The 27720-nt window shown below is 34.9% G+C and overlaps 1 protein-coding gene across 1 annotated transcript in view; it reads right to left on the reverse strand.

The window, feature by feature from the left end:
- The window catches only part of FAT4 (FAT atypical cadherin 4), a 159176-nt gene that overhangs the window by 80440 nt on the left and 51016 nt on the right, over nucleotides 1-27720 (reverse strand). Inside the window, exons 2-4 of the mRNA XM_004588166.4 lie at nucleotides 9981-10112; nucleotides 4844-5105; nucleotides 2404-2754 (exon numbers count right to left, since the gene is read on the reverse strand). Coding sequence (XP_004588223.2) covers nucleotides 2404-2754; nucleotides 4844-5105; nucleotides 9981-10112 — 745 coding nt within the window. The remainder of the gene's footprint in view (nucleotides 1-2403; nucleotides 2755-4843; nucleotides 5106-9980; nucleotides 10113-27720) is intronic.

Genomic DNA, 27720 nt, shown 5'->3' on the forward strand with positions numbered 1-27720 from the left:
AAAATGATGCTTTGCATAGGATAACTGAAAAACTCAAGCAAAAATATTATGGAACTCATAGGATAGTTTTGCAGGGTAGAAAGTGAATGACCATAAATTGATGGACCCAGCACACAACTCCATGGCTGAGAAATAACTTGTAACTTAAAACAGTGAAGAAGAACCTTAAATACAATGGAACAAACCTAACCAAAGATGTCAAAGACTTCTATGACCAAACATTTTTTAAAAAAAGATGTGGAAGACATTAAAAGATACAGAAATTTACCACAGGCAGAATCAACATCATAAAAATGTCCATATTGCCAAAAGTAACATATACATTCAGTGCATTCCCAATCAAAATCCCAACATTTTCCCTTCAGAGCTGGAAAAGATAAAAAAAAATTCTTTTGGAAACACAAGAGTCCAGAAATAGTCAGAGATATCCTGAAGAATAAAAAATAAAGCTGGAAGAATCATGATTCCAAGCCTCAAGACATATTACAGGGCACTGGTCATCAAAACGGTCTGTTACAGGCACATAAATAGAATAGATCAGTGGAACAGAATATAAACACCAGAAGTGAGCCCACACATGTGTTCACCAATTAATCCTCAGCAAGAAAAATAAAAATAACCCAGGGGAAAAACAACAAATGCTGCTGGGACAATTAGAGGTAAGAAGCCACACGCATCCCCTTCGATAACAATCAGTTGTAAATAGATGAAAGACCTAAATCTGCACCCAGAATCCATCAAACTATTAGAGAAAAACATATCCCTCTACAAGATATAGGCATTGGTAAAGATTTCTTAAAAAGTTACCCAAAGCACAAACAGTCAAACCAAAATAAACAAATGGGATTATAATAAACCAAGAAGCTTCTGTAAAGTAAAAGAAAGGATTAACAAAGTGAAGAGGCAACTGACAGAATGGGAAAAATCTTTTCACATACACACAATAGGCGACTTTTATCCAGAATGTACAAAGAGCTTCAGAAACTCAATGACAGCAAAACAAACCACACTGTTAAGAAATGGGCAAAGGAAACCACTATTACAGTCTGCAGAGTGCTAAGACCTGTTGAAAATTGATCTACCACCTGACCGAACTACCCCACTCCTGAGAAAAAACCCAGAGTTAGTGAAATCTGCATATGAGAATGTGATCTGTAACACTATGTTCATAGCAGCACAATCCACAACAGCGAAGATCTGGAATTGGCCCTCATGCCTACCGAGTGAGGAATGGATAAAGAAGCTGGGATACAACTACTGCATGAAATAATACTCAGCCATTGAAGATAGTGAAGTTTTAGTATTTGCAACAAAATGGTCCCAACTGGAGAACATTATGCTCAGTAAAATAAGCCAATCCCAAATGGACAAATATCATACGTTCTCTCTGATGTAAGGCAACATTCATAAAAATACAAAACTACTTTATAGTTTAATATACTATATATACTAGTAATATATACTAGTATATAGTTTTATCTACTATATATACTAAAGTATATATATATACTTCATAGTATATAGGTGAACATGTATACACATATATTCTCATAGAGGAACCATATAATGGAGACTAGTATACCAGGAAGTGAAACTATGTTGCAGAATGCATCTCTACTCCGGACTAAAAGCAGGACTCCCAGTGTAACTGCTAAATATACCTTGACAATAGAATGCCAGATTTTTTATCATTGCATATCCCCACAATGCCGTTATTCATTTAAAATAATGGCCGGGGGTGGGGCAGATAAGGGAAGAAGGGGAGCTGGACAGGGGAGTTTCTATATCTGCATAACCACATCATGAAAATAATAATAAAGACTATGAAAATGCTTCTATAAGAAATAGAAATGAAATTTATTAAAAGTATACTATTTGTGAGAAATCTACTTAATCACACAGCTTAAGTTAAATAAATTTGGGGTTGTTCATTAAACCAACGTGTAAAACCTTGTTTTGGTCTTATTAGTATCTGTCAGAAACAGAAAATATAGTTATAAATCTTAGTATTTTCTTTAAATCACAGTCTTCATTTTGCTTTCCAGTTTTATAACTTGCTAACTAAAACAATATATGAAAACTTAAATATTTTCACTTATCTAACAAAGTGATAACAAAAATTATCCCATTATTACTATATTAATAATGTATAAGATTGTCATTCATTTAGAGGCAGAAGGGGTGCTGAAACTATCCACTGACAAAATGCATGTTGTACAAATGTAATAATTAAGAACTCACAAAACATAGATGTTTTAATTCTTCTACAATATCAATTGTAATTTCATTTCTAAAGATATAAAAATGTTTGACAGATGAATATTGTAACAAAATGCAACATTCAATAAAGGTACAAGTGAGGTTTTAATAAAGTTTTTAAGATTATATTAACAAAGTACTTACCATCATCTGCATCAGTGACATTAAACACAAGAACAGTAGATCCTAGAGGTAAATTCTCCATTAAAGAGGTGCTGTATGAATTCAAGCTGAAAACAGGTGGATTATCATTTACATCTAGTATATTGAAATAAACTCTGATGGTAGTAAATTGACCCCCACCATCTTCAGCTCGAACAGTGAGGATGTAATATTGCTGTGCTTCATAATCTAGTACGCGAGTCAAATTAAAGACTCCAGTAACAGGGTTGAGGAAAAATATGCCATCTTCATCATCTTCATTCACAATGTAAGTAATTTCTCCATTCACTCCAGAATCATCATCTGTAGCTAAAATGGCTGCTACCAAAGAACCTATCAAAAGAATAGATTAATAGTCTAAGATTAGTGGAGTGTGGGTATCTGTAAGAAAACATTTACTAAAATACCAAAAGCAATCTGTAATTTTTTTAAATTTTAGTAGAAGCAAAGAAACAAACAGGTAGACATAGGGCCCATTTGGTGGTTTATATCCCAATGCAACGTTGTTGTTCAGGATAGGTTGGGACCAGAGTCAGGTGTTGGAATATCAGTCTGAATCACCCACAAGAGTCACAAGAATGTATTCATGTTGAGCGGCTAAAGTCCTCACCTTGAACGCACCAGGATCCCATATGGGCGCCGGTTCTAATCCCAGCAGCTCCACTTCCCATCCAGCTCCCTGCTTGTGGCCTGGGAAAGCAGGAGAGGATGGCCCAAAGCCTTGGGATCCTGCGACCTCATGGGAGACCTGGAAGAGGTTCCTGGTTCCCGGCTTCGGATCGGCACAGTACCGGCCCTTGTGGTCACTTGGGGAGTGAATCATAGGACAGAAGATCTTCCTCTCTGTCTCTCCTCCTCTCCTCCTCTCTGTGTATCCGACTTTGTAATAAAAATAAATAAATCTTGAAAAAAAAACCATGAAATTGAAATTTGGAGAAGTGGGGTGAAATCTAGGCATCCCAACCTGCTTCTTAACTATTAGACAAATTCTTGCCTGTGTGAAGTAAAATATTTCAGTTAGACCACAACTATGGACACACAGTGTATACAACACTCTACAGAATTCTACACTAGCACTGATATAAACTTTTCTGTATGTCAATAATACACGTAGCTCTGGGATTGAAGTGTAACTGACCAGGGAAATTAATTTTATTTCTGACACTATTATTCCAACTTAGCACTGCTAATACAAAAACTTGCTAACACAAAAACTTAGTTTGTTGGACATATCCTGAGGCTCATTCCAGTGTCAGGACTCCAAGCCAGAGTACAGGTTTATGTTCTAGTTATGATATTCCACAGTACATGAGCTCACTCTTTACACTTTAGGTAAGAAACAGTGATGGTCTTAAATAACAGACTGATGGACTTACGACTGCTTATGAAGGCCTATACTATTGTAATAATATGGGTAAAATCAGTCGGGGGAGTTGGAATTTGGAGGTGGGGAGAAATCCAAGACCCTACTGAATTGTACCATAAAATTCAGTATGAAACAAACAAACAAATTAAAAAAAAGAAACATTGGTGGTACTTTCATGAAGGTCATGAGCAATTGATCCTAGCAAGTGAAGGAAAAACTGCAGGGAGAAGCAGTGCTCTGTAAATGTTTAACTCCCTTGTGAAAATAACTTTCCAAAAACATAGTACTTTTATGCAAAAATATTCCAAAAGTAATTCAAAACAAAATTTTAATTTTAGCTAAGAATTTCCAATAATAGCACTGAAGCATGTCTCCCAAGCACACACGTGCGTATGCACACATACACACACACACACACACCAAAAACCTTCCTATTGAGACTCATACTCAACTACCACAGCATATTTTTAAGAGGTAATATTACAACACAAGATCCAGAGCCCAGTAAAATTTATTCAGCACCTGCTAATCCCCAAGCTCTATGTTAGCAAATTCACACATATTTTCTTAATTAACTTCCACCTAATTTGAGCAAGAATCATTGTTTTCACTTTACATTAGAGAGAACTCCAGCTCAGAGAAACAAAACCACTTGCTCTGGTCACATAGCTAGAAAGTGTCAGAAATAGCATTTATGATTTGCTTTTCTTTGTCTACATGTTCACACAAACATAGTCATATCAGATATTTTCAAAATAGAAACAGTGTTGAGACAGTCATCACCAAGAACACTAACAATTGGCTTCATAAACACTACCAGATGCATAAACATCTGTAACTAGTAATCAGATAAATGGATAACTTCATTTAGTCTAAAAAACCAGAAATTTGGTTGAGAATCATAACAAAAATGATTCATTTAAAAGATTAAAAAATTAGCACATGTTTTATAAATAACAGTATATGGGAAAAACTGGTTGCTAATTAGGAGCGTCAAACCATAGCTGATAATTGTTGTCAAATGTGATGATTGGGAAATTATGACGTGGTACCTACCAGGGGTTGTATCTTCTGGAATGTCAAAAGAATACACAGGTCTGGAGAACTTTGGTGTGTGATCATTCACATCACTGACAGTGATATTAATTCTCATGTCTGAGGACTGAAGCCCGTCATCAGCACGGACTAGCAATGAATATTTGGAGCGGCGCTCTCTGTCCAAACGCTTGGTTGCTATCAGATCTCCAGATTCGGGGTCAATGCGGAAGCTGTCATCAGCTCCACTAATGATAGTGTAGGTGACGAGAGCATTTGCTCCCTAGGAGAAGAAAACAGGCTTGTGAACTGCTGCAAGTAGTATAGTAACAGCTGTGCTCTTTATATAATCTATGAAACAGGCATTTGTGAAATTTCATAATATAACTGCAGCTTCAGTAAATAAAGGAACTGAAGGTGTGTACACCCAAAGCTGTAAAACACTGATAAGGGTTGGAAAAAAATGATGTTCATGAATTGAAAGACTCGATATTGCAAAAATGTCCATATAACCTAATCAAACAACAATTTACTATCATAATTCTAATGACATTTCTTACAGATAGGAAGATAAATTCTAAAATTCACATATACTCATAAAGAACCTTGAATGTCAGAATAATATTGAGGAGAACAAAGCTGGAAGTATAATATTTCCTATTTTCAAAATACACTAGAAATCTACAGTAAAAAAGAGATATAGGACTGGCATATATGACCAATGGAGCAGAATGCAACATCCAGGAATAAAACTATGCACAATAGTTAATTGTTTGTCAAGAAAGGAAGCAAAGATATATAATAGAGAATAAAACAGTGTCTGTCATAAATGGTGCTGGGGAAATTGTGCATTTCATAAAAAAGAATTAAACTGGATGTTTTCTTTACACTGCATATGAAAAAAAGCTCAGCATTGATTAAAATCACAAACATAAAATCTGAAACCATAAGACTCCCAAAAGAAAACATAAGTCTTTTTTTCGTGATGGTATTTGAATTGTCAATGCATTCATGGATAGGACACCAAGAGAAGTAGTGACACTGACGTCTGAAATGGTTTCATGAATATCACACAAAAACACAGCCAGTGAAAGCAAAAATACACAAGTAAAACTGTATCAAACCGAAAAGCTTCTGCATAGCAAAAGGTCCACAAAATGAAAAGATAACCTCAGCAAGAGGACAGTTACAAAAGTCACATAGGTGCACATATCTACACATTCATACAAAAAGTATGTGTATGCACCAAATATGAATGTACTAAATATATAAAATATGAATATAAGACATATGTAAATATAAAAAACACATGCGAGTTTATGGGAACATAAAATATATGTGAATATACAAAACAAAATATGATTTTTATTGTATATAATCTTCATCTAAACACTAAGCTTAAACAGTATTAGGATTGCTGACTTAAAAACTACTTTTTTATTTCAATATATTTACATAAAATGAATTTCCCTCATAACATTATCAACCTCAAAAAATGTATTTACTAGAATATTCAGACTGAGAATATTCCAGAAATCTGTTAGGAAAAACACAACTAGATATAAGCATATATGACTGACATACTGAGAGATTATTCTGTTTTCAGTCCCCATACATCTCTTCCATCATAAATTGTACACATATTTTGCCCTTCACGGTCAAATTTGTAAAAGGATGCTTTCTCATAACTCAGGAGAAATTATTGCATTTCTCAAAAGTTACATTTAGTGGCATTTGCTTTTTGTTCCCCTATATTCCCCAAGCCAATAGTGACATTAATAAAGGGAAAGCCTCAATGCACATGTTAATTCAATAATGGAAGAGCTGAGCTTTACACACGACCCACATTTATCCTGTATATTCAGGTGCATATGGAGTATTTCACATAGCTATTGTAATTTTACAGTTTAATGAAACATTCAAGATTTCAGGCTGATAATCTGACCACATTCCATGTTATTTCTTCTATTTCACTAAAAATTCCATTAGTCTAAGAAAGTAATTCAGGTCCAAAGGCAGTCATACTTAACAATGGCCTACTAAAAATGTAAGTATTTGAAACTTGAGGACAGCAATGAAACAAAAACATATTTAAAGCTATTTCACAACAGCTTTTATTTTAAGATACTCTTAGGGTTATGAGAATTCTGAAAAGAATCAAAGACACTGGACTCTGCTGATAATTTTTTTTTTCTTTGAAATCAGCTGATGTGGTGAATTCACGGTACTAACAGCCTTTTGAAAATGCCTGGCCAAGAGTTATGATGTAATTAGGTCTTCTGAAAAGTCTGCTTATTTATTTAATAACCAAACTATGCCACATCAGCAACATAAGAAACAAATATTATGTTTCAGCTACAGTGCAGTATAAATCATGCTGTTTAAAATGATCTACTCTCCTGAGGAATCACAGAGACAAAAGCACATGGAAAGAATTCTAAAAGTAAATAACTATATATTGCTAATGCATTTTATTACCTTAAGTAGTATTTTCATAAACAAATATGATTCTATGAAACAAAGTTTGAATATTGTCGGCTATTGCTGGCATAATATTTTTGCTTCTATAAGGAAATAAGGCACACAGACACAGCTTCTGCATGATGGATATCTTGATTCAACACATGTTTCAAAAGGTATTTAAATTAAGCTCAAGATGGACACGTTGCTTTCATTAGCTGTAGTTTTAAATAAAGTTTATCTGCTAGCATTTTTTCAAGAGTGTCCTGAACACGTTAACTGTTATAAGTGAATTAATTAAGAATATGTACTCAGGTACTCAAATAATTAGGAAATCAACACATTACTTCTTAATGATTATAAAATCTTAGCATTTACTTGCATGTAAATTTAATGTGAAAAGAAAACGCTTTGCCTTTCAAGGTTGAGTCACTCTCATACTAGACAAAGAAAAAAGAACCATGATTTGGAAGAGAGAGACATTTCAAAAACATTTTTAAAATTCAACTAAGGAGCCCAGAATACAGTAGAAAATAGACAAGGTTTGTCTGAAAACATTAATATTAATTTATTATAAGTAAGGGAAAAAAGGAAAGACACAATTTCCAAATGCCATGGCGTAACCACTGGGTATCATTCCACTTGGCACAGGACCAAACAAATGTTAGTCTCACCTACCATGAACTGAAAGGGTCAGCAGTTGTTAAAACACTACTAAAGATTTTAAGATGCAATATATTCAACAATTAAAGCAAAAATATAAGCCTCATCTTAAAAATAAGAGTTCCCAAGTACTTTTATAAAAGATGATTTTCCCTCCTTTACAATTTTAAATGCATCACGTTTCTTCCATTCTCTTCTGCTTGTCTACACATAGAGATGGCAGTGATAAAGCTTGTGTGATCCTTTGCCCACATTGACACCAGGTAAATATTCTCAACAGCCCTTATCTTGTCTCGCTATTTCCCTTGTCTAGTCCTACTTTAAGTCTTATAATTTTCTGCTTTTAACCTACCCACTCTCTCTCACCTTAAATGTATGCTTTGCATATCTCATTTACTTTACAGTATTACTTAAAGTAGGATGCATATGCGATTGACACCTGATTGGCTAAATTTTTAAAAGCTAAATAAATTTTAAAAAAATCCCTAGAAACACGATAACATGCTTGTGACCAATGTTGCTGTAAATACTTAGAGTCATCAGGCTCTTCCCAATCATCTTCAAATTGAATCATAATCATAAATATTTTCTGGTAGATGAACCATATAACAGTACAAGTGTGTGCCTACACATACACAAATACAGATATATCACACAGAGTAAAGAATAATAGAGAAAAATAAACATGTATAGAAGATCACATTTATATCAACATTTGCTTGTAACATTCTTGAAAGAAAACATAAATAATAGTGTAATGTTAAGATAATAACATTAAAAGGGTTGAATGTTGACATCTGTTTGAAATAATCAGCTCTTAAGAGAGCCCTATAATGATTAAAATGACTTCATTTCCAAATGTAATTTTTTTGTGATTTACTAGAACTTGATTGATAACTAGGTAATCACATGAAGTAAACAGCCTCCCATCAGAATATATATTATAGTTAATATGATTATTGCTTCATTCTTTGAAAGTGATTAGAAAAAAATAAATCAGTTCAACTAAATGAGTTCCATTTGCTGCTTCTGCACAGGGAATACAGCAAATGAAGTAGTCATTGCAGTACAATTACTTGATCTTATTGTTTGAATGAATAATGTCTGTTTTAGTTTTGCTGGTTTCATATGACAATACAATTTAATAATTAATGCTTCCAAATATATATTTTCAATACTAACTCATTTTCTAACAAAAAACTACAGTTATCTTAATGTCTATTCGTATTGTGTCCATTTTAGTAGTTAATGTTTTGAACAATTATTGAGTAAATTGGATTTCTGCTTAAGTTACTGAAGTGAATTCAATGTTTATTTATTCACCTTTCAAAACACAAAGAAACACCTGTCTGAAGTTAAAGGAACAACTGAATAACATTTATCATATAGTTGAAAAATCAAACTTCAAATATCCTTGGAGTTTAGATGAGAGTAGGAAAATTAAATTCTTTATTCTATGTTGAGTTTGGCTTAAAAAATATGAAAAGAAATACTGTTGTCTGGAAGAATCATTCCTCTTTCCTCAAATCCTTAGCATTAATTAAATCAGCTACCCAGCAAGAAGGAAAACACAAACTCTGGATTTTTTATTAGAAAATTTGAATTGTAAATTATATATGTTTCCATGCCATTTGGAACATAATGACTACTTGTCTAAATTTAAAATACAAATAAGAGTATACACGACGGTAAACCAAATTGTACCGTCAAAATGCAGTCACCAGGGGACATGAAATTTCTGTGCATACACACAAATTTATTTCATTTTATAAAAATAAAGATGTCTGCAAGTATTCTTATTAATTTGAGAAAGTAAATTAATTCAGCTAAGCATTTTAAAAGCCACCAGCAGTTGTGAATTGCTGATCACATGCAACTGCCACTTAGTAGCTTCTGTCTTAACATTTTTCTTTGGAAAGGATTAAACCATGCAGTGTTTTATAATGTGATAATAAAAGCTATCAATCTTGCTGGGAATTTTAATGAATGACCACTGTCCCAGATTTTAGACATACAAAGATGTGCTCTGAACTACCTCATCAGCATCCATGGCTGTCAGCTGCATAATCTTAGACCCGTCTCCTATGTTCTCTTCCACAGTGAGGTCCAGCGTGTCAGTTGGAAACACTGGCGGATTGTCATTGATATCCTGAAGCGTTATTTCTACCTGCAAGGAGAGAAGGAAACAATGCATGAATACATCATGTGTTTGCACATTACTAGTTAAAGCACATATCAAATATCTATGCCACAAAGCCTACCAAAGTGATTCTGAACTTCTGCATGAAGGATCCAAGCAACAGCAACTATCCCCAATGAAAATCATGAAATTTTAATTGGAAAATAGAGTTAATTTGACTTGGGAATAACAAATGATTTGAACTAGCTGCATGGTGTTGACACTATAAAACATCCATGGATCAACTGTCATTTTAATCCCCAGTGAAGAACTGCCAAAACATGGGGCCATCTGTCATTCAACCATTATATGGCTGTCTGACACACATCTGAGGTGGTGTAAAAATTCTTCCTGAAATGTTTACATATCGGCAACTAATGTCTTGGGGACATAACAAGGTTCACATGTTGTTTTAAGAAACACTTAGAATTTTTCACTTTAAGGTCAACTCTCAACCTTTGAGGGAAGAAAAGTACACACATGTTCCCTCCATCTCCACTCCTATCAGCAGCTCTTATTTGTATGTAAAACCAAACCATCATTCCTTTCAGATGTCATGTTTATGGAGGTTACAAATATTAACAGTTTTGTTTGAAAGAACATAACCAGAGTTATTTGTTTCCTTACAACAGATAAACTGTTTAGAAAAAAGGATTTGTGAAATCTAAATAAAAACTCCCCACCATGTGTTCCTTCCCTGGAGCAAGGTGCTAAAACCTGAAGTTCGGACAAGAAAAGAGAAGACAGCTGCTAAAAAAACAGGGAGGTTGCCTAGCTCAATCACGAAATTTTAAATCACGAAGAAAAATCCAAGCTTCTATTTAGGTAGGCTATCACCAGGACCTTTTTTTTTTTTTCAGAGGATAAAATGTCATAGTTTGTAGACTGTGCTGTAAAAACTTTATTTAAGAACAATCAGGCCAAATATGAGGAGAAAGGGAAAACAAAAAAATTCTGAGTTCTTGAGAGGATTGCAGGTAGAAGAAAAGCAGCAACAAGTAAGGTCATCGTCTCCATCGGGCTAAATAATATGTAAGCAATAGGAGGCAGACAAACACAGGAGAGCTTGATAACAAGGAAAAAAATCAAGAGACTGATCTATAAAATTAAGTACTGAGTGACTGTCATATTTATAGTCCATTTTAGTGTTAGAATGTTCAACATAGCAAATGGCTACAGTTCTTCATTGGACAGCTAAGGCAGGCAGTCTTAGCAGTTCAAAATCTACCACATCTGGCTTTGGCTGGCCCTGGTCATTCGCTATACCACTTCCTTCAAGAAAAAAAAAATCTACATTAGCTCCAATTACAGCTTATAAGATGCATTTCTAATTTATTTTAAGCCTTATATATATTGTGGGTTTTCAGAATTAGAGAGCACAGTTCAAATCTGGTTTGCACTTAATTAGCTGGGTGAACTGGACACTTACTTTCTCTTAGCTACAGCCCCTCATATTAAAATCAGGATAATAATATGTGTCGTAGGGTATTTATGAAAAATTTAGTGACATAGGTTGAGAGATTAAGCACAGACCACAACCCATAAAGAAGTGTTTGCACAGAAAGATCTTGATTATCAAGCTATTAAGAAAAACAAAACAGTTTCTAGAGTAAAGAATTTTAAAAAAAAGTGTTCATTAAACCAAAATTCAGTGTCTCACAACATAGATTTAATCAAAACAATATTTCGTCATTGAAAATGTGGAATGTACGTACGTATCTCCTGTGTAAGAAGAGCTCTGAGACACCAACATTTTAAAAAAATGTCTTAAGAGTTGCAGACTGCTGATTCTGTTGTTGGTGCTATAATGTAGTAGGCAAACACCACAGTCTATGGTGTGAACACTCCAAATGGGCACTGGTTCATGCCCTGGCTGCTCAATCTCTGATCTAGATCCCTGATAACGCACCTAGGAAAGCAGTATATGGTCCAAGTACTTGGGCCCCTGCACCCACATGAGAAACCATGTGAAAAAGATCTTGGTTCCTGGCCTCAGCCCAGCGCATCTCTGGTGGTTGCAGGCATATGGCAAATGAACCAGTGAATGGAAGATCTTTCTCTCTCTGTCACTGTCACTTCTTCTACCTCCGATCTTGTCTTTCTTTTTCATCCTGCCTTTCATATAAATAAATAAATCTTGTAAAAAAAACCCACATGATTTTGAAATATGATTGGACATCCATTTAAGAATATAACCATTAATAGTCTCCAGAAATTAATAAACATTTTTACATGGCATGTATAGCCCTTACGATACAGAAAAAAAAAAAGCCAGAAGTCAAACAGATGAGTATTCTGAAAACCTCAGAATTCAATCCTGAATTTTTACCTTAACAGATTTTTAAAAATTCTAAGTTATTTTTTATCTGTAATTCTATGACTCATTTTATTGGGGGAAATGAGCCAATGCCCTGTGCATGTATAAGATTTTGTAAACATATTTACAATATGTGCATATGAGTGTGTGTTTAGGTTACTGTGAATGGAATTATTGTGTGCATATGTAACTGTGTGTGTGTGCAACTGAATACAGTTTAAACCAATTAATGCATATCAATAAACTACTATACACTAGAAAAAGTTGGATCTGACAGAGTTCTTATCTGATGTGGACTTTCTTAGATATATATTATTATATCTAATGAAATAATGAAACAGGTAGAGCACATTGTTGGGATGTATATCTGTACACATACAAATAAGTGCAATAATATTTATTCAATATCTTAAAATCTATCCTATAGCAGGCTGTCTTAGTCATTAAAAGTACAGAAGAAAACCAAGTAGGCAAAAACCGTGGTCTGGAATAGGTGGAAAGTATTAAAAAAAAAAAAGGTACGTACAAATAGAAAAATTTACAGTTGTCCCAGGAAAACCTTGTTTTGCATAGTGTTTCCAAGCAGTCTGCCTTCCATTTCATAGATAATTTTTTGACCTTCCTGGCCTTTTCCCACAGGTGGTTACCATTTCTCCTGATGATTCCATACCCTAAAATGTGTGTGTCTCACTCTTGTGGGTCTGACACCAACCACTTCCATGAACTCTCTGGACTAAGATTTGGTTTGGTTTATTTTGAAATGCTATCATATAAAACAGTGAAACAAATACGAAAAATTCAGAGAAAAAATCCAGAAGCAATAATTAAAATACTTTAATATTTAAAGATCCTCTTCTTTTTTTACAAGTTAGGTGATTTAAAAGAATACAGACCATAGTTACTAATCATTCAACATAGTCTGCTACTCCTAAGCTAAACTAGGTGTGGTAAATTACATTTTTTGGTAAAGACATACTATACACTAATGTACAGTATACTTTAAAGTTTTCTCCACTTAATTGAAAAGCAGAGTGGTATACAATAAAGACAGAAATCTTCCATTAAATGGTTCACTTCTCAAATATCAGCTTCATTCCAGCTGGCCCAGGCCTAAGGAAAGGGCTAGGAATCTGACCCAGGTCTTCTACATAAGTGGCAGGAACTCAAGTACTTGAGCCATTATCTCCGGCCTCCAACAGTACATATCAGTAGGAAGCTGGAATCAAAAGGAGCCAGGAACTAACTCTCAGCACTCTGACATGGGATGTGGCCTTTTCCACCTTATACATTGCACTAACTGCCCATCATCATTGTCTTCTTAGTGCTTTACGTTGACCTACACATTTGTTCAGACCTGAAGTAAATAAAATCATTCTATTTGAACTTATTTTGGAAAACTTACATGCTGAACTCATAAACTTCTCCAATGCTCCTACTTTAAAGACAAACAGAAACTTTTGCCAAGCAGCAGGAAATAACTGAGCAAAGAGACAACCTACAGAATCAAAGACAATATTTATAAACTCCTTATCTAAGAATGAAAATGGGTTTCTATCCACAGTGTATAAAGAACACAACCAACTCAGTAACAAGCAAGCGATTCAATAAAAAATTGTCAAGGGATCCAAATATACATTACTAAAAAGAGAAACAAATACAAATGGCCAACTGACACATAAAAAAAAATACTCAACATCACTAATCATCATGAAAATGCAAATCAAAGCCATAACGAGTATCACCTGACTCCTGTAAAATTGGCTATTATGGAAAAGACAAAAGATGGCAAGTCTTGATGAGGACGTGGAGAAAAGGGAGGCCTTCTGTACTCTTGAAACAGTATTCTAATTAGCACAGCTACATGGAAGAAATTATGTAGGTTCATACAAATCTACAAAGCAAACTGCCATATGATCCAGCAATCCAACTTTTGAGTGTGTGTCCAAGGCAAATGAAATTTATATGTTGAAGAGAAGTCTGCATTCCCATGTTTATGAAACAATACTCACAAAAACCAGTAAACGGAAATAGCCTAAATATCTACCATGATGAGTGAAGAAAGAAAATGCAGTATGTACACACAATAAAATATTACTCAGATATATAAAGAAAAAAAACTTTGTATTTTCAACAATATTGATGAAACTGGAGGTCCTTCTATTAATTAAGCCAGGCACAGAAAGACATCATCTCATTCACACATGAATTAAAAAAAAAATTGGTGATTGTAAATGTTAAAAATATGATGGCGGCTGCCAAAGGCTGGGAAAAGTGCTGAAGAAGGGATGAAGAAAGGTTAATTTACAGGTGCTTGTTCAGCGCTGGTTAGAAGTGAGACATTCTGGAGTTATATATATAGAATGATGACAGAATGTTACTTTTCTATATTTCTCTCTAAAAAAATAAAAAACAGGATTTTTGGATGCTTTCACTGGAAATAAATCTTCATTGCACAGAATGATTAATTATTGGATATTACACAATGTATATGTGCAACAAAACCTTGACTAGTTACCCATTATGTACTGTTTTATGGTTATAAAATGTTTAATATAAAGATGTTTAATTATTTTCTTTTTATTTTCAACTGACATGTCATAGAAAACTTAAAAAAATTCCAATAGCTTCAATGATTTAATTTCAGAGTCCATTTTCAAGGTACCAATTGTGAAATTTCGCAAAAATTGATCAAAGATGATAAAAACACTGCACTGTGCATGTCTTATCCAGTCCTATCAAATGCTGGCCTGTGAGCTGAGCTATTTCATCCTGAAGGAACAAATGTGGCTTTACCTGTTTTAATTGCAAGAGTAGCGGAAAGCTTTGTGACTTATTCACAACAAATACAACAGCTGTTAATGGTTGAACCACAAGAACTATGCCCTGCCGCTTATCCTGAGATCATTAGTGACATTGAGAATAATGACTTTTTTGATTAAGATTTATGCTTCCAAGAAACTACAACACCAATTAAAAAATCACTGTGTTCAGAGAAAGTACAATAAAAACTAAAATCACTTTGACTAGAGAAAATAGTTGACTGAAATTAAAAGATTTAGCCAGCCATCAGTTCAAAAGTAGTCCATAGGTTGGTAGTTTGATAAAGGTGAAACTTGCATTAAAAACACTGCACTAAACAGAGCCATCAATATTTATTTTGAAAGGATGGAATTACTGGCTTACAGCTTGCTGGACAATCACATGTGTATTTCAAAATAAAAAATATTAATAGTAGAATAGTTGCTGTGCAATGAATAAAATGCTTCCACTTTAATTTTTTTCTGCAGTATTCTACCCACCTTATATTTGTATTACGTAAGAATCATGTTTAACATGGGAGATTATTTTCTGAATTTTTAAGTCACTAACTCAGCATACAACTATCTGACCAAGCAATCATTACTTTAAAATAGCAATTGCTAAAATATGACATACACTTAAATCTGACGATAAAACATGGTACTTTAGTAATTTAACTTAACACTATGAAAATAACACATTATATTCAGGTTTAAGGAATCAAGCTAAATGGCAGGGTCAATTATGGGCTTTATTCTCCATGCAAAGTATAATTGCATATTGGTCATTACTACCTCAATCACAATTAAACATACATTCTTAAAGTTATAACTTCTCTGCCATGTAAATGATGTGGTTCTTATTGAATCAGAATGAATACAATTTAAAATTGATTTTAATTAATTATTTCCTGCAGACTATATAATATAGTTCTGAAAAAAAATGTATATATGTATATATATACATATATATATAGTGCATATTTATTTTGGGGAACTGTTGAATTTATGGTACACAACATTCAGAAATCCATTCATTTACAAATAAAAGTTTTAGTTATTTTGAAGGAAAATTAAGTATTATTGGGTCCAGCTTATTTCACAGGGAATGAAAATTAAGGCATTGAAATGTCAGGTAATTTATCAAACAAAAACAACATTAGGCTGCCGGACTCTAGCCTACTGAATTAAAAGGCACTTGCACAGAGTGGAAGCTTAATGATGTGCTTGATACTGGAGACCTGGGATCCTGCATGAAGACATCGATCTACAAATTAAATAAGCACGGGATGTCAACAACAACAAAAAATGATTTTTAAGTAAATTAGCATTTGATGGGCTTATACTACAAATATTGTTTCATCTTACACGCTTGCCTACTTTTTTGTTCTCTTATCTTTACATTAAGGGAAGGTAATCCTTGAGTGTTTGTTTGTCTTATGTGTACCACTGGAAGATTATTAATCATTCTATAGAAAGGTTGTGAGTTTATGTTAAACTTGAGGAACATTAGCTAAAGCTTAAAATATCAGTGACATTGCTTTTAAAGTGTGTGGAAAATATTGCCTCTTCAAATGCTACAATATTCAAAATGTCCATTTTCAGAAAAGAACTAAACTCTACAGGTGTTGGGATGCCACAAAACTAAAATAGTAAGACAAAATAAACACAAGGTAAATAGGGTCTGAACGATTGCATTAACCAGTGACAACTAATTTCTAATTAACTTTAGTTTTGTGAAACTGACGTCTAAATGTTGAATTTCTAACATAGTTTCATTCCTAAATGAAATAAATTCTGAGAAAAATTCATACTAAAAATAATGTTTAGAGTTCATAAGTATTCCTTCTAAAGATATTAAAATAGTGCCAGAAGCTGAATTTAAATGCAATCTTTAATTATCAGTTTTACTGATATATTTCAAAAATACTTTTTTAAGCTCTACCTTCTTTAATAATTATACATATTACAGAGATTGGTACAAGTTACTCAACCTTATTGACAATTCTTAGGGGCAGATGCATTTCAGATTTAAACTTTCGGGATTTTAGACTATGGTCATATATATAAATGTGATGAGAGAAGTACTCAAGATCTAAACACACAATTCGGGGCCCAGTGGCGTGGCCTAGCGGCTAAAGTCCTTGCCTTGAAAGCCCCGGGATCCCATATGGGCGCCGGTTCTAATCCCGGAAGCTCCACTTCCCATCCAGCTCCCTGCTTGTGGCCTGGGAAAGCAGTTGAGGACAGCCCAATGCGTTGAGACACTGCACCCGCATGGGAGACCCGGAAGAGGTTCCTGGTTCCCGGCTTCGGATCGGCGCGCATTGGCCCGTTGTGGCTCACTTGGGGAGTGAATCATCGGATGGAAGATCTTCCTCTCTGTCTCTCCTCCTCTGTATATCTGACTTTGTAATGAAATAAATAAATCTTTAAAAAAAAAACACACACAATTCATTCACGTTCGTATATCCTTCCATACACACAGCCAAGACTTGTACAATATTTTAGTGTGCATGCCTTATCACATGAAGTCAGACGTCCAATTATGGTATCACATTAGCACTAAAAAAAAAAAAAAAAACACCAAAAATGAAACAACAACAACAAAAAACCTGCAGATTTTGCAACTTTCAAGGCTCAAATTTTCAAAACAGGAATGCTCAACCTGAAATTACAAATTTCCTCAGATCATGAAAGATCACTTCAGACTACACCCAAACAGTTGACTTCCTGATGACGATTCTTTCAAAGCAGGAGTCTGCCTTGCCAATCCTCACAATTTATTCATGTCAAGCATCCAAAATGTCCTTTGCAGATATTTGTGTTTTTAAAGCAAACTGAGATTATTATAACTTTTATTCACCAGTTATTTGGTTAGCCAATATAATAAAATATGTATGCTACACAGAATGTATTAGCCAAAATTGTTCTCTATTACAATATTTTGAAGCAATTCAATACTATTGGATAACTAATTCTTGTTCACCTCCGATTCCATCATACTTACCTTTTTGATATGAAATAATGTGTTATGATAACAAAGCAACTTTATTCTCAGAATAATGATTTCAATTTAAAAGAACTTCAGAAAAAAAAAATTGTATGCTTTGTTCAAAAATATGCCACTTAAGAGACCGGACCATGAAGAAACTACGAAATCCCATCACTAATTCGGAAACAGTTATACAGAACACGCCAGCAAAGGCAGGACCTAGCCTGAAAGAACAACTGAGCAGGTGCAAATAGACTTTACCCTTAAAAGGCCATTATGATATCATCCTAACCACACTTTACTAAATGATGCCCTAGATTATGCTGCATAGATTCTACTAAATTCGGTCAGGAGAAAAGCTTAATCCTACATTTAAAACAATTTCAATATACCAGAGTGAAATCAGATGCTGGAAGCCTACCATTTAATTTTCTGTGTGGAAGCTCTAGTGAGGAGTTGAAAGTTGAAAGTAAATGAACTAAATTGAGACCTTCACTAGGATCAGTTCAACACTGAAGTCTGAGCTGTCACTTCCTTTGGCCTCGAAAAGGAAAACTCCACCTTTCCTGCCCACAATGAAACAGGAGTGTGGAGCATACCCACGGGGCGGCTAGAGGTCCATTGTTGCGGAAGACAGCTCAATCCAACTGTATCAGTGCGCTGTGTGTAAAGGAGAGCGGCATTTATGAAAGCAAGACATCAGGATGGAAACATCAGAATCGTTACTAAAAATAAATAATAAAATTGAAATTAAAATGTTCACCAGTAGCTTTACACTGTTCTCTATTCAAGTGAAGCCAAATACTACTTGCTTTATGTAAGTGATAGGATGAACACATTTTGTAAGCCACCCAGATAATTAGTAAAACAGCATAAAAGCTATATAAACAGCTACTTATCAAAGTGTCTGGGCAAATCGTATTAAAAGAAAAGTTTATTTCGGGCTACAAATGTTTGAAATCCATGCAACCATGGGGTATGTAAATTTTTTATTAAAATGTGTCCTGTGAAAAAGCCATGCATGGGTTTAAGTGTTTTTTTCATACACACACACAACCTAATAATTTCCGCTAATTTCTTTAAGTATGCTCATTTATTTTTTTTTAAAGATTTATTCATTTTATTACAGCCAGATATACACAGAGGAGGAGAGACAGAGAGGAAGATCTTCCATCCGATGATTCACTCCCCAAGTGAGCCACAACGGGCCAATGCGCGCCGATCCGAAGCCGGGAACCTGGAACCTCTTCCGGGTCTCCCACGCGGGTGCAGGGTCCCAATGCATTGGGCCGTCCTCAACTGCTTTCCCAGGCCACAAGCAGGGAGCTGGATGGGAAGTGGAGCTGCCGGGATTAGAACCGGCGCCCATATGGGATCCCGGGGCTTTCAAGGCAAGGACTTTAACCGCTAGGCCACGCCGCTGGGTCCAAGTATGCTCATTTAGTTGAGGTTACAGGGCAAGAAGGCTGTTAGTACTGAATTTCAGTAGACTACCGTCATTCTACATTGATCTTCTTTGCAGGGGGGAATAAACTACAGAACTTAATTTGATAAAAGATGCACCTTCACCTAACTTCAAATTTCTTTTTTTTTTTAAGATTTATTTTTATTGCAAAGGCGGATATACAGAGAGGAGGAGAGACAGAGAGGAAGATCTTCCGTCCGATGGTTCACTCACCAAGCGGCCGCAATGGTTGGAGCTGAGCCAATCTGAAGCCAGGAACCAGGAGCTCTTCGGGGTCTCCTACGTGGGTGCAGGGTCCCAAGGCTTTGGGTCATCTACCACTGCTTTCCCAGGTCACAAGCAGGGAGCTAGATGGGAAGCGGGGCCTCCGGGATTAGAACCGGTGTCCATAAGGGATCCTGGCACGTGCAAGGCGAGAACTTTAACCACTACACTATTGTGCTGGGCCCATAACTTCAAATTTCTAGCACAGTATTAGATTCAGTTATTGGTAAGAAATAATCCACGAAAGATATCCATTGTGAGACTGGAGGGGAGAAGCGTAGGGAGGGGAGAGAATTTGGGGGAGAGGGAAGCGGTCAAAAAACAAATAATAAAAAAGAAAATCCAACACCTAGCAGGCTTTTCATTTACAGGTGAAAGCTCTAAGCACTCCCATTCCTCAACAACACTAAGGGGAGGCACTGCCCTGGAAAGGGGTTCCAGGGTCTGCATACTTCCTTTTGTTTTCTTCTTCACTTCTTTCCCTATTTGGGGTGACCACTGGGAATTCGACTGCCCTGAGTCTGGGTGAAATGCTTCACTTCATCATGTAGGAGAGCCAAAATCTATTATAGCTTGCAAGTGACTCATATTTTAGTTATGAGAAGGCCTTAGCAAAGAACAGTTTACATTTAAGTGCCCTAAATGTCAGGAATGTAATGTTTGGATTGTGTAGGTATGCAAAGTCTGATCTTACTCTATGAACAATGCCTTTAGGTATGTATTTATTTATGATGTATAACCAACCTAACTCAAAAGAGCCTGTGGTAACTGTAATAGCAGTGTACTATATCATCTTGATGCTATTATTTAGACTTTAAAAGTGAAATCTGGAAGAAACTGGAAGGAAAACTTAAAAGAGAAGTTCCATGATGGCATTCTATGACAGAAGAGCGGGGGCTAATTGTGACCAATTAGGAAAAATGAATAAGGCCATCTCCACCTTGTTGAATGAACCATACATTCTTGGGAACAGAATATAGTTTGAAGCCCCAACTCTACTGAAGTCTTAGGGATTATCAGCAAGTAAATCTATGCATTCTGCTACATTTTTCTTTCTTTAGAAATAAAAGGAAAAAAATGAATAATCAATGTATCCATTAGGAAATGAGAATTTAAATTTATATATGCTGTGGCCAAAGTTTTGACACAGCTAGTTAAATTGCTACCTGCATTGTCATGATGCCCTATCTGAGCCAAGGCTGAAACTTCCGCTGCTCCGCTTTTCATCCAACTCCAGCCAGTGGCGTGTTGCTCTTCCATACATGAGGAAACCCAGAATGTCCAGGTTCCTGGCTATGGTCATTTGGGAAGTGACCCAGCAGATGGAACATTCATTTCTCTCTATGCCTCTCCTTCTCTGTTACCCTGTATTCTGATAAATAAAATAAATCTTTTTGTAAAAAGAGACTTAGGGCCCAGTGCAATAGCATAGTGACTAAATTCTCACCTTGGATGTGCCAGGATCCCATTCAGCTCCCTGCTTGTCACCTGGGGAAATAGTAGAGGGTAGCCCAAAATCTTGGGGCCCTGAAACCATGTGGGAGACTTATTAGAAGAAGCTCCTGGCTCCTGGCTTTGAATTGGCTTAGCTCTGGCTGCTGTGGCCATTTGGGGAGTGAACCAGTGGATAGAAGATCTTTGTCTCTGTCTTTCCTCCTATCTGTATAACTGACTGTACAAGAAAAAAAATCTTTTTTAAGATATTTAATTACTTGAAAATCACATTTAACTTAAATAGAGGGAGAGAAAGAGAAAGATTTTCCACCAGTGGGTCAGTCTCTAGATAGCTGTGACAGCCAGCTGTGGACAGATCAAAGCCAGGAGACAGGAACTTCATTGGGGGTCTCCAGTGTGTGTGAAAGGGGTCCAAAACGTGGACCCTATTTTGCTGCTCTCCAGGCTGTTGGCATGGAGTTGCATCAGTAACAGGGTAGATGTGGCATGAACCAGTGCACATATGGGATCCTGGTGTCACAGGCAACGGTCACACCTGCTTGTTGCAATGCTAGACTCAGTAGAATAAATCTTCAAACATAAGTGTTACAGACTAAATATCATAATACTACATTGTTTTATAGAGAACATTTAGTAAAACAAACATGAATCACTAACATGAAACAATAAGGATTAAAATATTCCTCTTTGAAATTTTAGGTTAATGAATAATTCAACTTTCCTATGCTAAATCAAAGTTAAAATCACATTATTTATATACAAGTATATAATAAAGAGATGGATTCTAATGTTCCAAATATTCTGGAATATTAGATTCAATGGAAGGTCACATATTTTAGGTTCCTTTTAGTCTCATTTACAAAATCATAAAAATGAACATAGCAAGATATAAAACAGAACATATTTCTGATAGAAACTACATGTTTCTAACTATGACTAACTATATTTCTCAAACAAAAGCAATTATGCTAATCTCTAACCAATAAAACTTTTCTAGGGGTCAAAATCAAAAATCCAAGGGATTGTGAACTTTTGTTACTAGCAAAAAAAAAAAATTGCATGAGTAACAGATAATCTTGGAAAGTAGCCAGAAATGACGAGAAGAGCTACAGCTGAGGCTAGGATATAGTTAACTCTGTTCTTGAAGCAAAATGCTTTCCATAACTTTCTAAATGTGTGGTGACATAATAAAAAAGCTAGTTTTGTTGTGCTTTCAATATTGTTCGAATTAGAACCAAATAAGGATTTCTTTTAAGGCAAAGGCAATCATGTGTAACCACTTCAACTTTTCCTGAAATCAATACTGCATAATTTCGGTGTTTTAACAGATTCTTAAGAATGCCCAAAAGTAAATGCAGAAGAAAAGATCAAGTTAAAATATGTGTGGTTGCATGAGAAACTTATGGAAATTTTTACACTGTTCCTCAAAACAAACCCCCCTCCTAAAAGCAGCCAGTAGCAGACTTTTCAAGAGATGCTAATCTGAAGGTAGTGGACATGCATTGGTGAAAAATAAGTGCACAAATAAAGAGATCCCATTGCTTTACCCCCTCCCCTTTTATTCTTGCCTAATAGATCCCGGATACAACAAAATAGAGGACTTCCATTAAGATTTCTGAAGAGTAGAGATGCTCTTTATTTATGAAGTACATGTTGACATAGCTTAGATCACTGATTCCATTTCTCCATCCCTCCATAGAAGCAGCTTTTCATGCACTCCCACCAAGAGTGGGGCTTTTCTCTGTGTCTCTTCTTGCTGAACTTACACAATATACTTTGATTGAACAATAGAATAGCTACAAATATTCCACAAGTAAAGACTTGTTCTTTATATGACTGTCATGGTTCCTAGAACAATATTCAAATGTCCCTGCTAGCTCTGCTGATACCAAAACGGGTATATTAGATTTGTAGCAGAGGAATTCCAGCTGAGATTCCTAACCTAACCTGCTGCTTTGCTTTCAGTTTTTAAAATAAGCATACATTGTCTTTACAGGAAACCAGAAACAAAAAGCATTTGGCTAACATTCATCTTGCTTCCAAGATAAATTCAGACAACTGAATTCACCTTATGTTATGGTCAAAATATGCTTTTAAACAAGCATATGGAATCATTTCCTATTTTACTTGATAGGCACAATGACCAAGAGGAAGAGAGAGAGAGAGAGAGAGAGGGAGAGAGAGAGAGAGAGAGAGAGAGAGAGAGAGAGATCTTCCATTCACTGGTTCACTCTGCATGTGTTCTCAACAGCGAGGGCTCAGCCTAGCTTAAGACAGAGGTCAAGAACTCCATCCAGATATCGCACATTAGTGGCAGGCATCCAAACAGCTGAGTCATCAGGTGCCATTTCACAGGTAATAAGAAGTTTAATTCATTGGTTAATAAGGAAATGGAAATTAAATTTTAGCAAAACAGTGCTTTACAATCACTATGTTGGCTATAAACTAAAAAACACATAATATCAAGTCTTGATGAAGATGTGGAGAAATTAAACTCCTCCTACACTGCTTGTGAGAATATAAGATTGTACAGCCACTTTGAAACACAGTTGAATAACTCCTCAAAGTATCAAACAGTTCTGTCATATAATCCATAATTTCACACTGCGATATTGTTATGAAAACGCCTGCACCTTGGACCAAATTAAAATGTTTTTATTATCCTTAGTGCAGTGATTTCTAACTAGGTTTACAAATTAAACTAATTACAAAGTATTTTGAAAATAAACATTTTCAGGTCAAAGACCCAAGGTAAGTCAATTACCAGGCACAGTCAAGAAAATACCCAAGAATGTCTATTTAGTGACATATAGACAGTCCAATGTTCATCAGGGGCACAGGTGAGACAGGACAGAAAACAACTTACAGAATTTGCCATCTTTCATGCATTCATTACTGCCTAAAACAAACACATACAGGAGAAATAATGTAGCCACTTCACAAAATATTTTGTGAAATGAAATTTCAAGTCAATGAAAGCTGTCAGCAAACGTATTCTTGCCATTCTTAACAGTTTGAAAACACCAGAAGGGAACCTAAAAATTATTATAAAACTTCCCGTTCTTTTTAATGATTACTTTTGTTCTAATGGTTGTGAAGACTAAGGCCTATATGGAGTATTTTTAATTATTATTAGTTTTTTTTTTTACTAAATGGTGTAATGTGGGTTTTTCTGAAATTGTAATCCATTAATAAAATCTAACTGTTAATTACTTTTCTCTGTTGATGCCACAATATTTAGGAGTTGAAGTCATCCATAATGTAATTTTGCACACAGAAGAGAAAAATGTTATCTTTGATAATTCATATAATGCTAACCAGTCTGTAATGCTATTCTAGATAAACTACAACTAATGTTACAAATAAGTGTGGTCTTTAAACATATATTTGTATCCTTCTGAAATCTGTATCTAAAAACGTAATTATTTTGTCTTCCCAAGCTGTTTCTGCTGGGTTTAGCTGGGATTACCCAACCCATTCTGCTAAAAGTATATTCAAAAAGCTCATGGAGAATGTGTTTTATGAACAGCTGTACAGAGATTTCAAAATTGTTTTTACCAATTTAAACTTATATTTTATTTCTTACTTTCCTTGATTTTTTAAATTAGTGTGTTATATCCTTATATGAAGTGCATGGTTCATTCAGCAAATAATGATAAAGAATACTATAGTCCTTATCATATTTTACTGTGATGGATGTTCCTAGAAGGCAAAGAGAGAAAGTTAGTCCTTTCATTGCACCCTATTTCACTTTAAGGATGCAACAAAAACTTAGAGGAGATGGAAGCCATCTGTAAGACTGTAAAACTCACGTACAATTAGGTGATAATACAGAAGGTGACTTTGTGGCAGGTGAATTGGCAGGTGAATTCATCTCCCTGCTTGTGGCTGGAAGAGCAATGGAAGCTATGCCAAAGTGTTGGGACATTGCACCTGTGCAGGAGACCCAGAGGAGGTTCCTGGCTCCTGCTTTTGAATTGGTTCAGCTTCAGCTGTTAAAATCATTTGGGGAATGACCAGTGGATGGAAGACCTTTCTGTCTCACCTCTCTGTGAATCTGCCTTTTCAATAAAAATAAATACATCTTTTTAAAAAGGTGGATTATTGCATTTTTAAATTTGCAAAGACTATTATTGAGATCATGCTATATGACATAAACTTTTTAAAAAGACACTGAAAAATTAAACATTTAAGAAAGACAGCTGGTATGGTAGATTCCAGGGGATAGGATAATAACAGGTATTAGAATTATTTCTATGTATTTTGGGCATTAGAAAAAGAACAGAAACCTTCTACCATATTATGGTCATTGAAACTAATTCTACTGGAAAAACTCACATATTACATGTAGGCTTTGAATATCATCAACATTTTGAATATTACTCATGTTTAGAAGTATTTTCCTTTGATTTATTTTTAGTACTTGCCCTTATTAGTCTACATATCATAGGCTTTGATCAAGGTACACCTCCCTTACTTGGCTGTTCAGGTGTGCTCCCTATGGCTGTGAAATAGAACTGGCATTTATCTCAGGTTCTGGAGTATTGCAAGGACTACATTTCAGGCAGTGAGAGTAATCAATTGCATCATTTACTGCAGTAGAGTGTAATAAACCACTCATCATTATGCCATGGCCTCACACTTACTCTGGTAATTGAAACTATTCAATATGTTATGAAGTCTCTGTCAGAGAACAATGCTAAATATACAAAAGTCCCAAGTACAGAACAACTCATGTAAGTGTCCAATAGTTATAAACTATAATAATGTTACACACAATTTTGTCATATTATGCAGGATAGGCAAATATCTCAGAAAGAATTTATCTGATTTACCTAAAAGTAACACAAATTATTCTAATTTTCAGTTTCCCAGTCTAGTATGGATCCCGTCATCTTATACATAATTTTCAAGGGATAAAGCAATATTAAGAATTAACATACATCGGAGCAAAAACGTTAGAAGCACCCCAAGTGCCCATGATGGATAAACAAAATGTGGTGTATACATGCCATGAAATATTATTCAGTCTTTAAAATAAATTTTGGCACTTGCTACAACATAGGTTCATTTAAGACATTATGCTACAAAATGATAAATATGTTATGATTCATGGAATCAAATTCATGGAAATAGAAAGCAGAACGACGCTCAAAGAGGTAAGGGTTTGGGGCAAAATGAAGTTAATGTTCAATGAGTGCCCTCACAATTAGAGAAGATGAAAACTTCTGGACATGTAAATGACATGTAATTGACAGTGATGGGTACAGAGAACTTAAAATGTACTTAATGTTACAGTATTCTACACTTACAATAGGTTAAAATGGCAGCTTTGATGTTATGTATATTTCACCAGAATTTAAAAACAAATCAATGTCATGTTACAGTTTCACCATTAATATTATATAATGGAATGAATTAATTTATAGAGATAGTGGTAACTTCCCAAACTATTGTAAGAACATTAGGCATTTCCCTTTTGGCCATCTCTGCCCTAGACAATTGTGACTCCCATTCACAAAGAAAAACACCTGCAATAATCAGAGTTCAAACATTAAATTCAAATTAGATTTCTCTTGATTTTATGTTATTTACCTGAAATTATGTTTTACTTACGCCCTCCAACCACAACACATGTTTTTCAAGTATCTGATATATATTTTAATAGAAAAACAAAAGATTGATATAGATTTGTTTAACATAAAGAGACATACATATCATACACAAAAATAAATTCAAGCTACATAATATAATTCTCCCTTGGCATATTCATTATTAAAATTTTCTAAGATTGTGGAGTGCCAAACACAATATTTTTCTTTTGTCACCTCGCCAAAATGAAACTTGACCACTGAAGTCTAAAAGACATACAACAACAGGCACAGATAGAAGAAACTAAATTCACTCAAGTGCTGTTTGGAACCATGAAAGAAAGCATGAAGAACATGATTGCCTTAAAAAGTACAGTTTCCAGAAATTCTCACAGGAATTTTTCAGCAGGCGTTTGGCTGGAATCCAACTTTCTCTTTTATTCAAAAAAAAAAAAAAAAAAAAAAAAAAGGATGTGTTCCTATCTTGACATTTTAAAGAGATTTAAGCCATTACCAAGTGTCATGTGTATGTGATGTTTTTTAACCATATATTTTAAAATCTTAATTTGCATTCAGTTTTGAGTTTAAAAATCAGGGAAGCCTCAAATCCAGTGGAAAGAGTTAATATTTTTATCCAACTGCACACGCACACACACACACACACACACATACACTATATATATATATATATATATATATATATATATATAT

Source organism: Ochotona princeps, chromosome 7, assembly GCF_030435755.1.
Source record: "Ochotona princeps isolate mOchPri1 chromosome 7, mOchPri1.hap1, whole genome shotgun sequence".
Taxonomy (NCBI): domain Eukaryota; kingdom Metazoa; phylum Chordata; class Mammalia; order Lagomorpha; family Ochotonidae; genus Ochotona; species Ochotona princeps.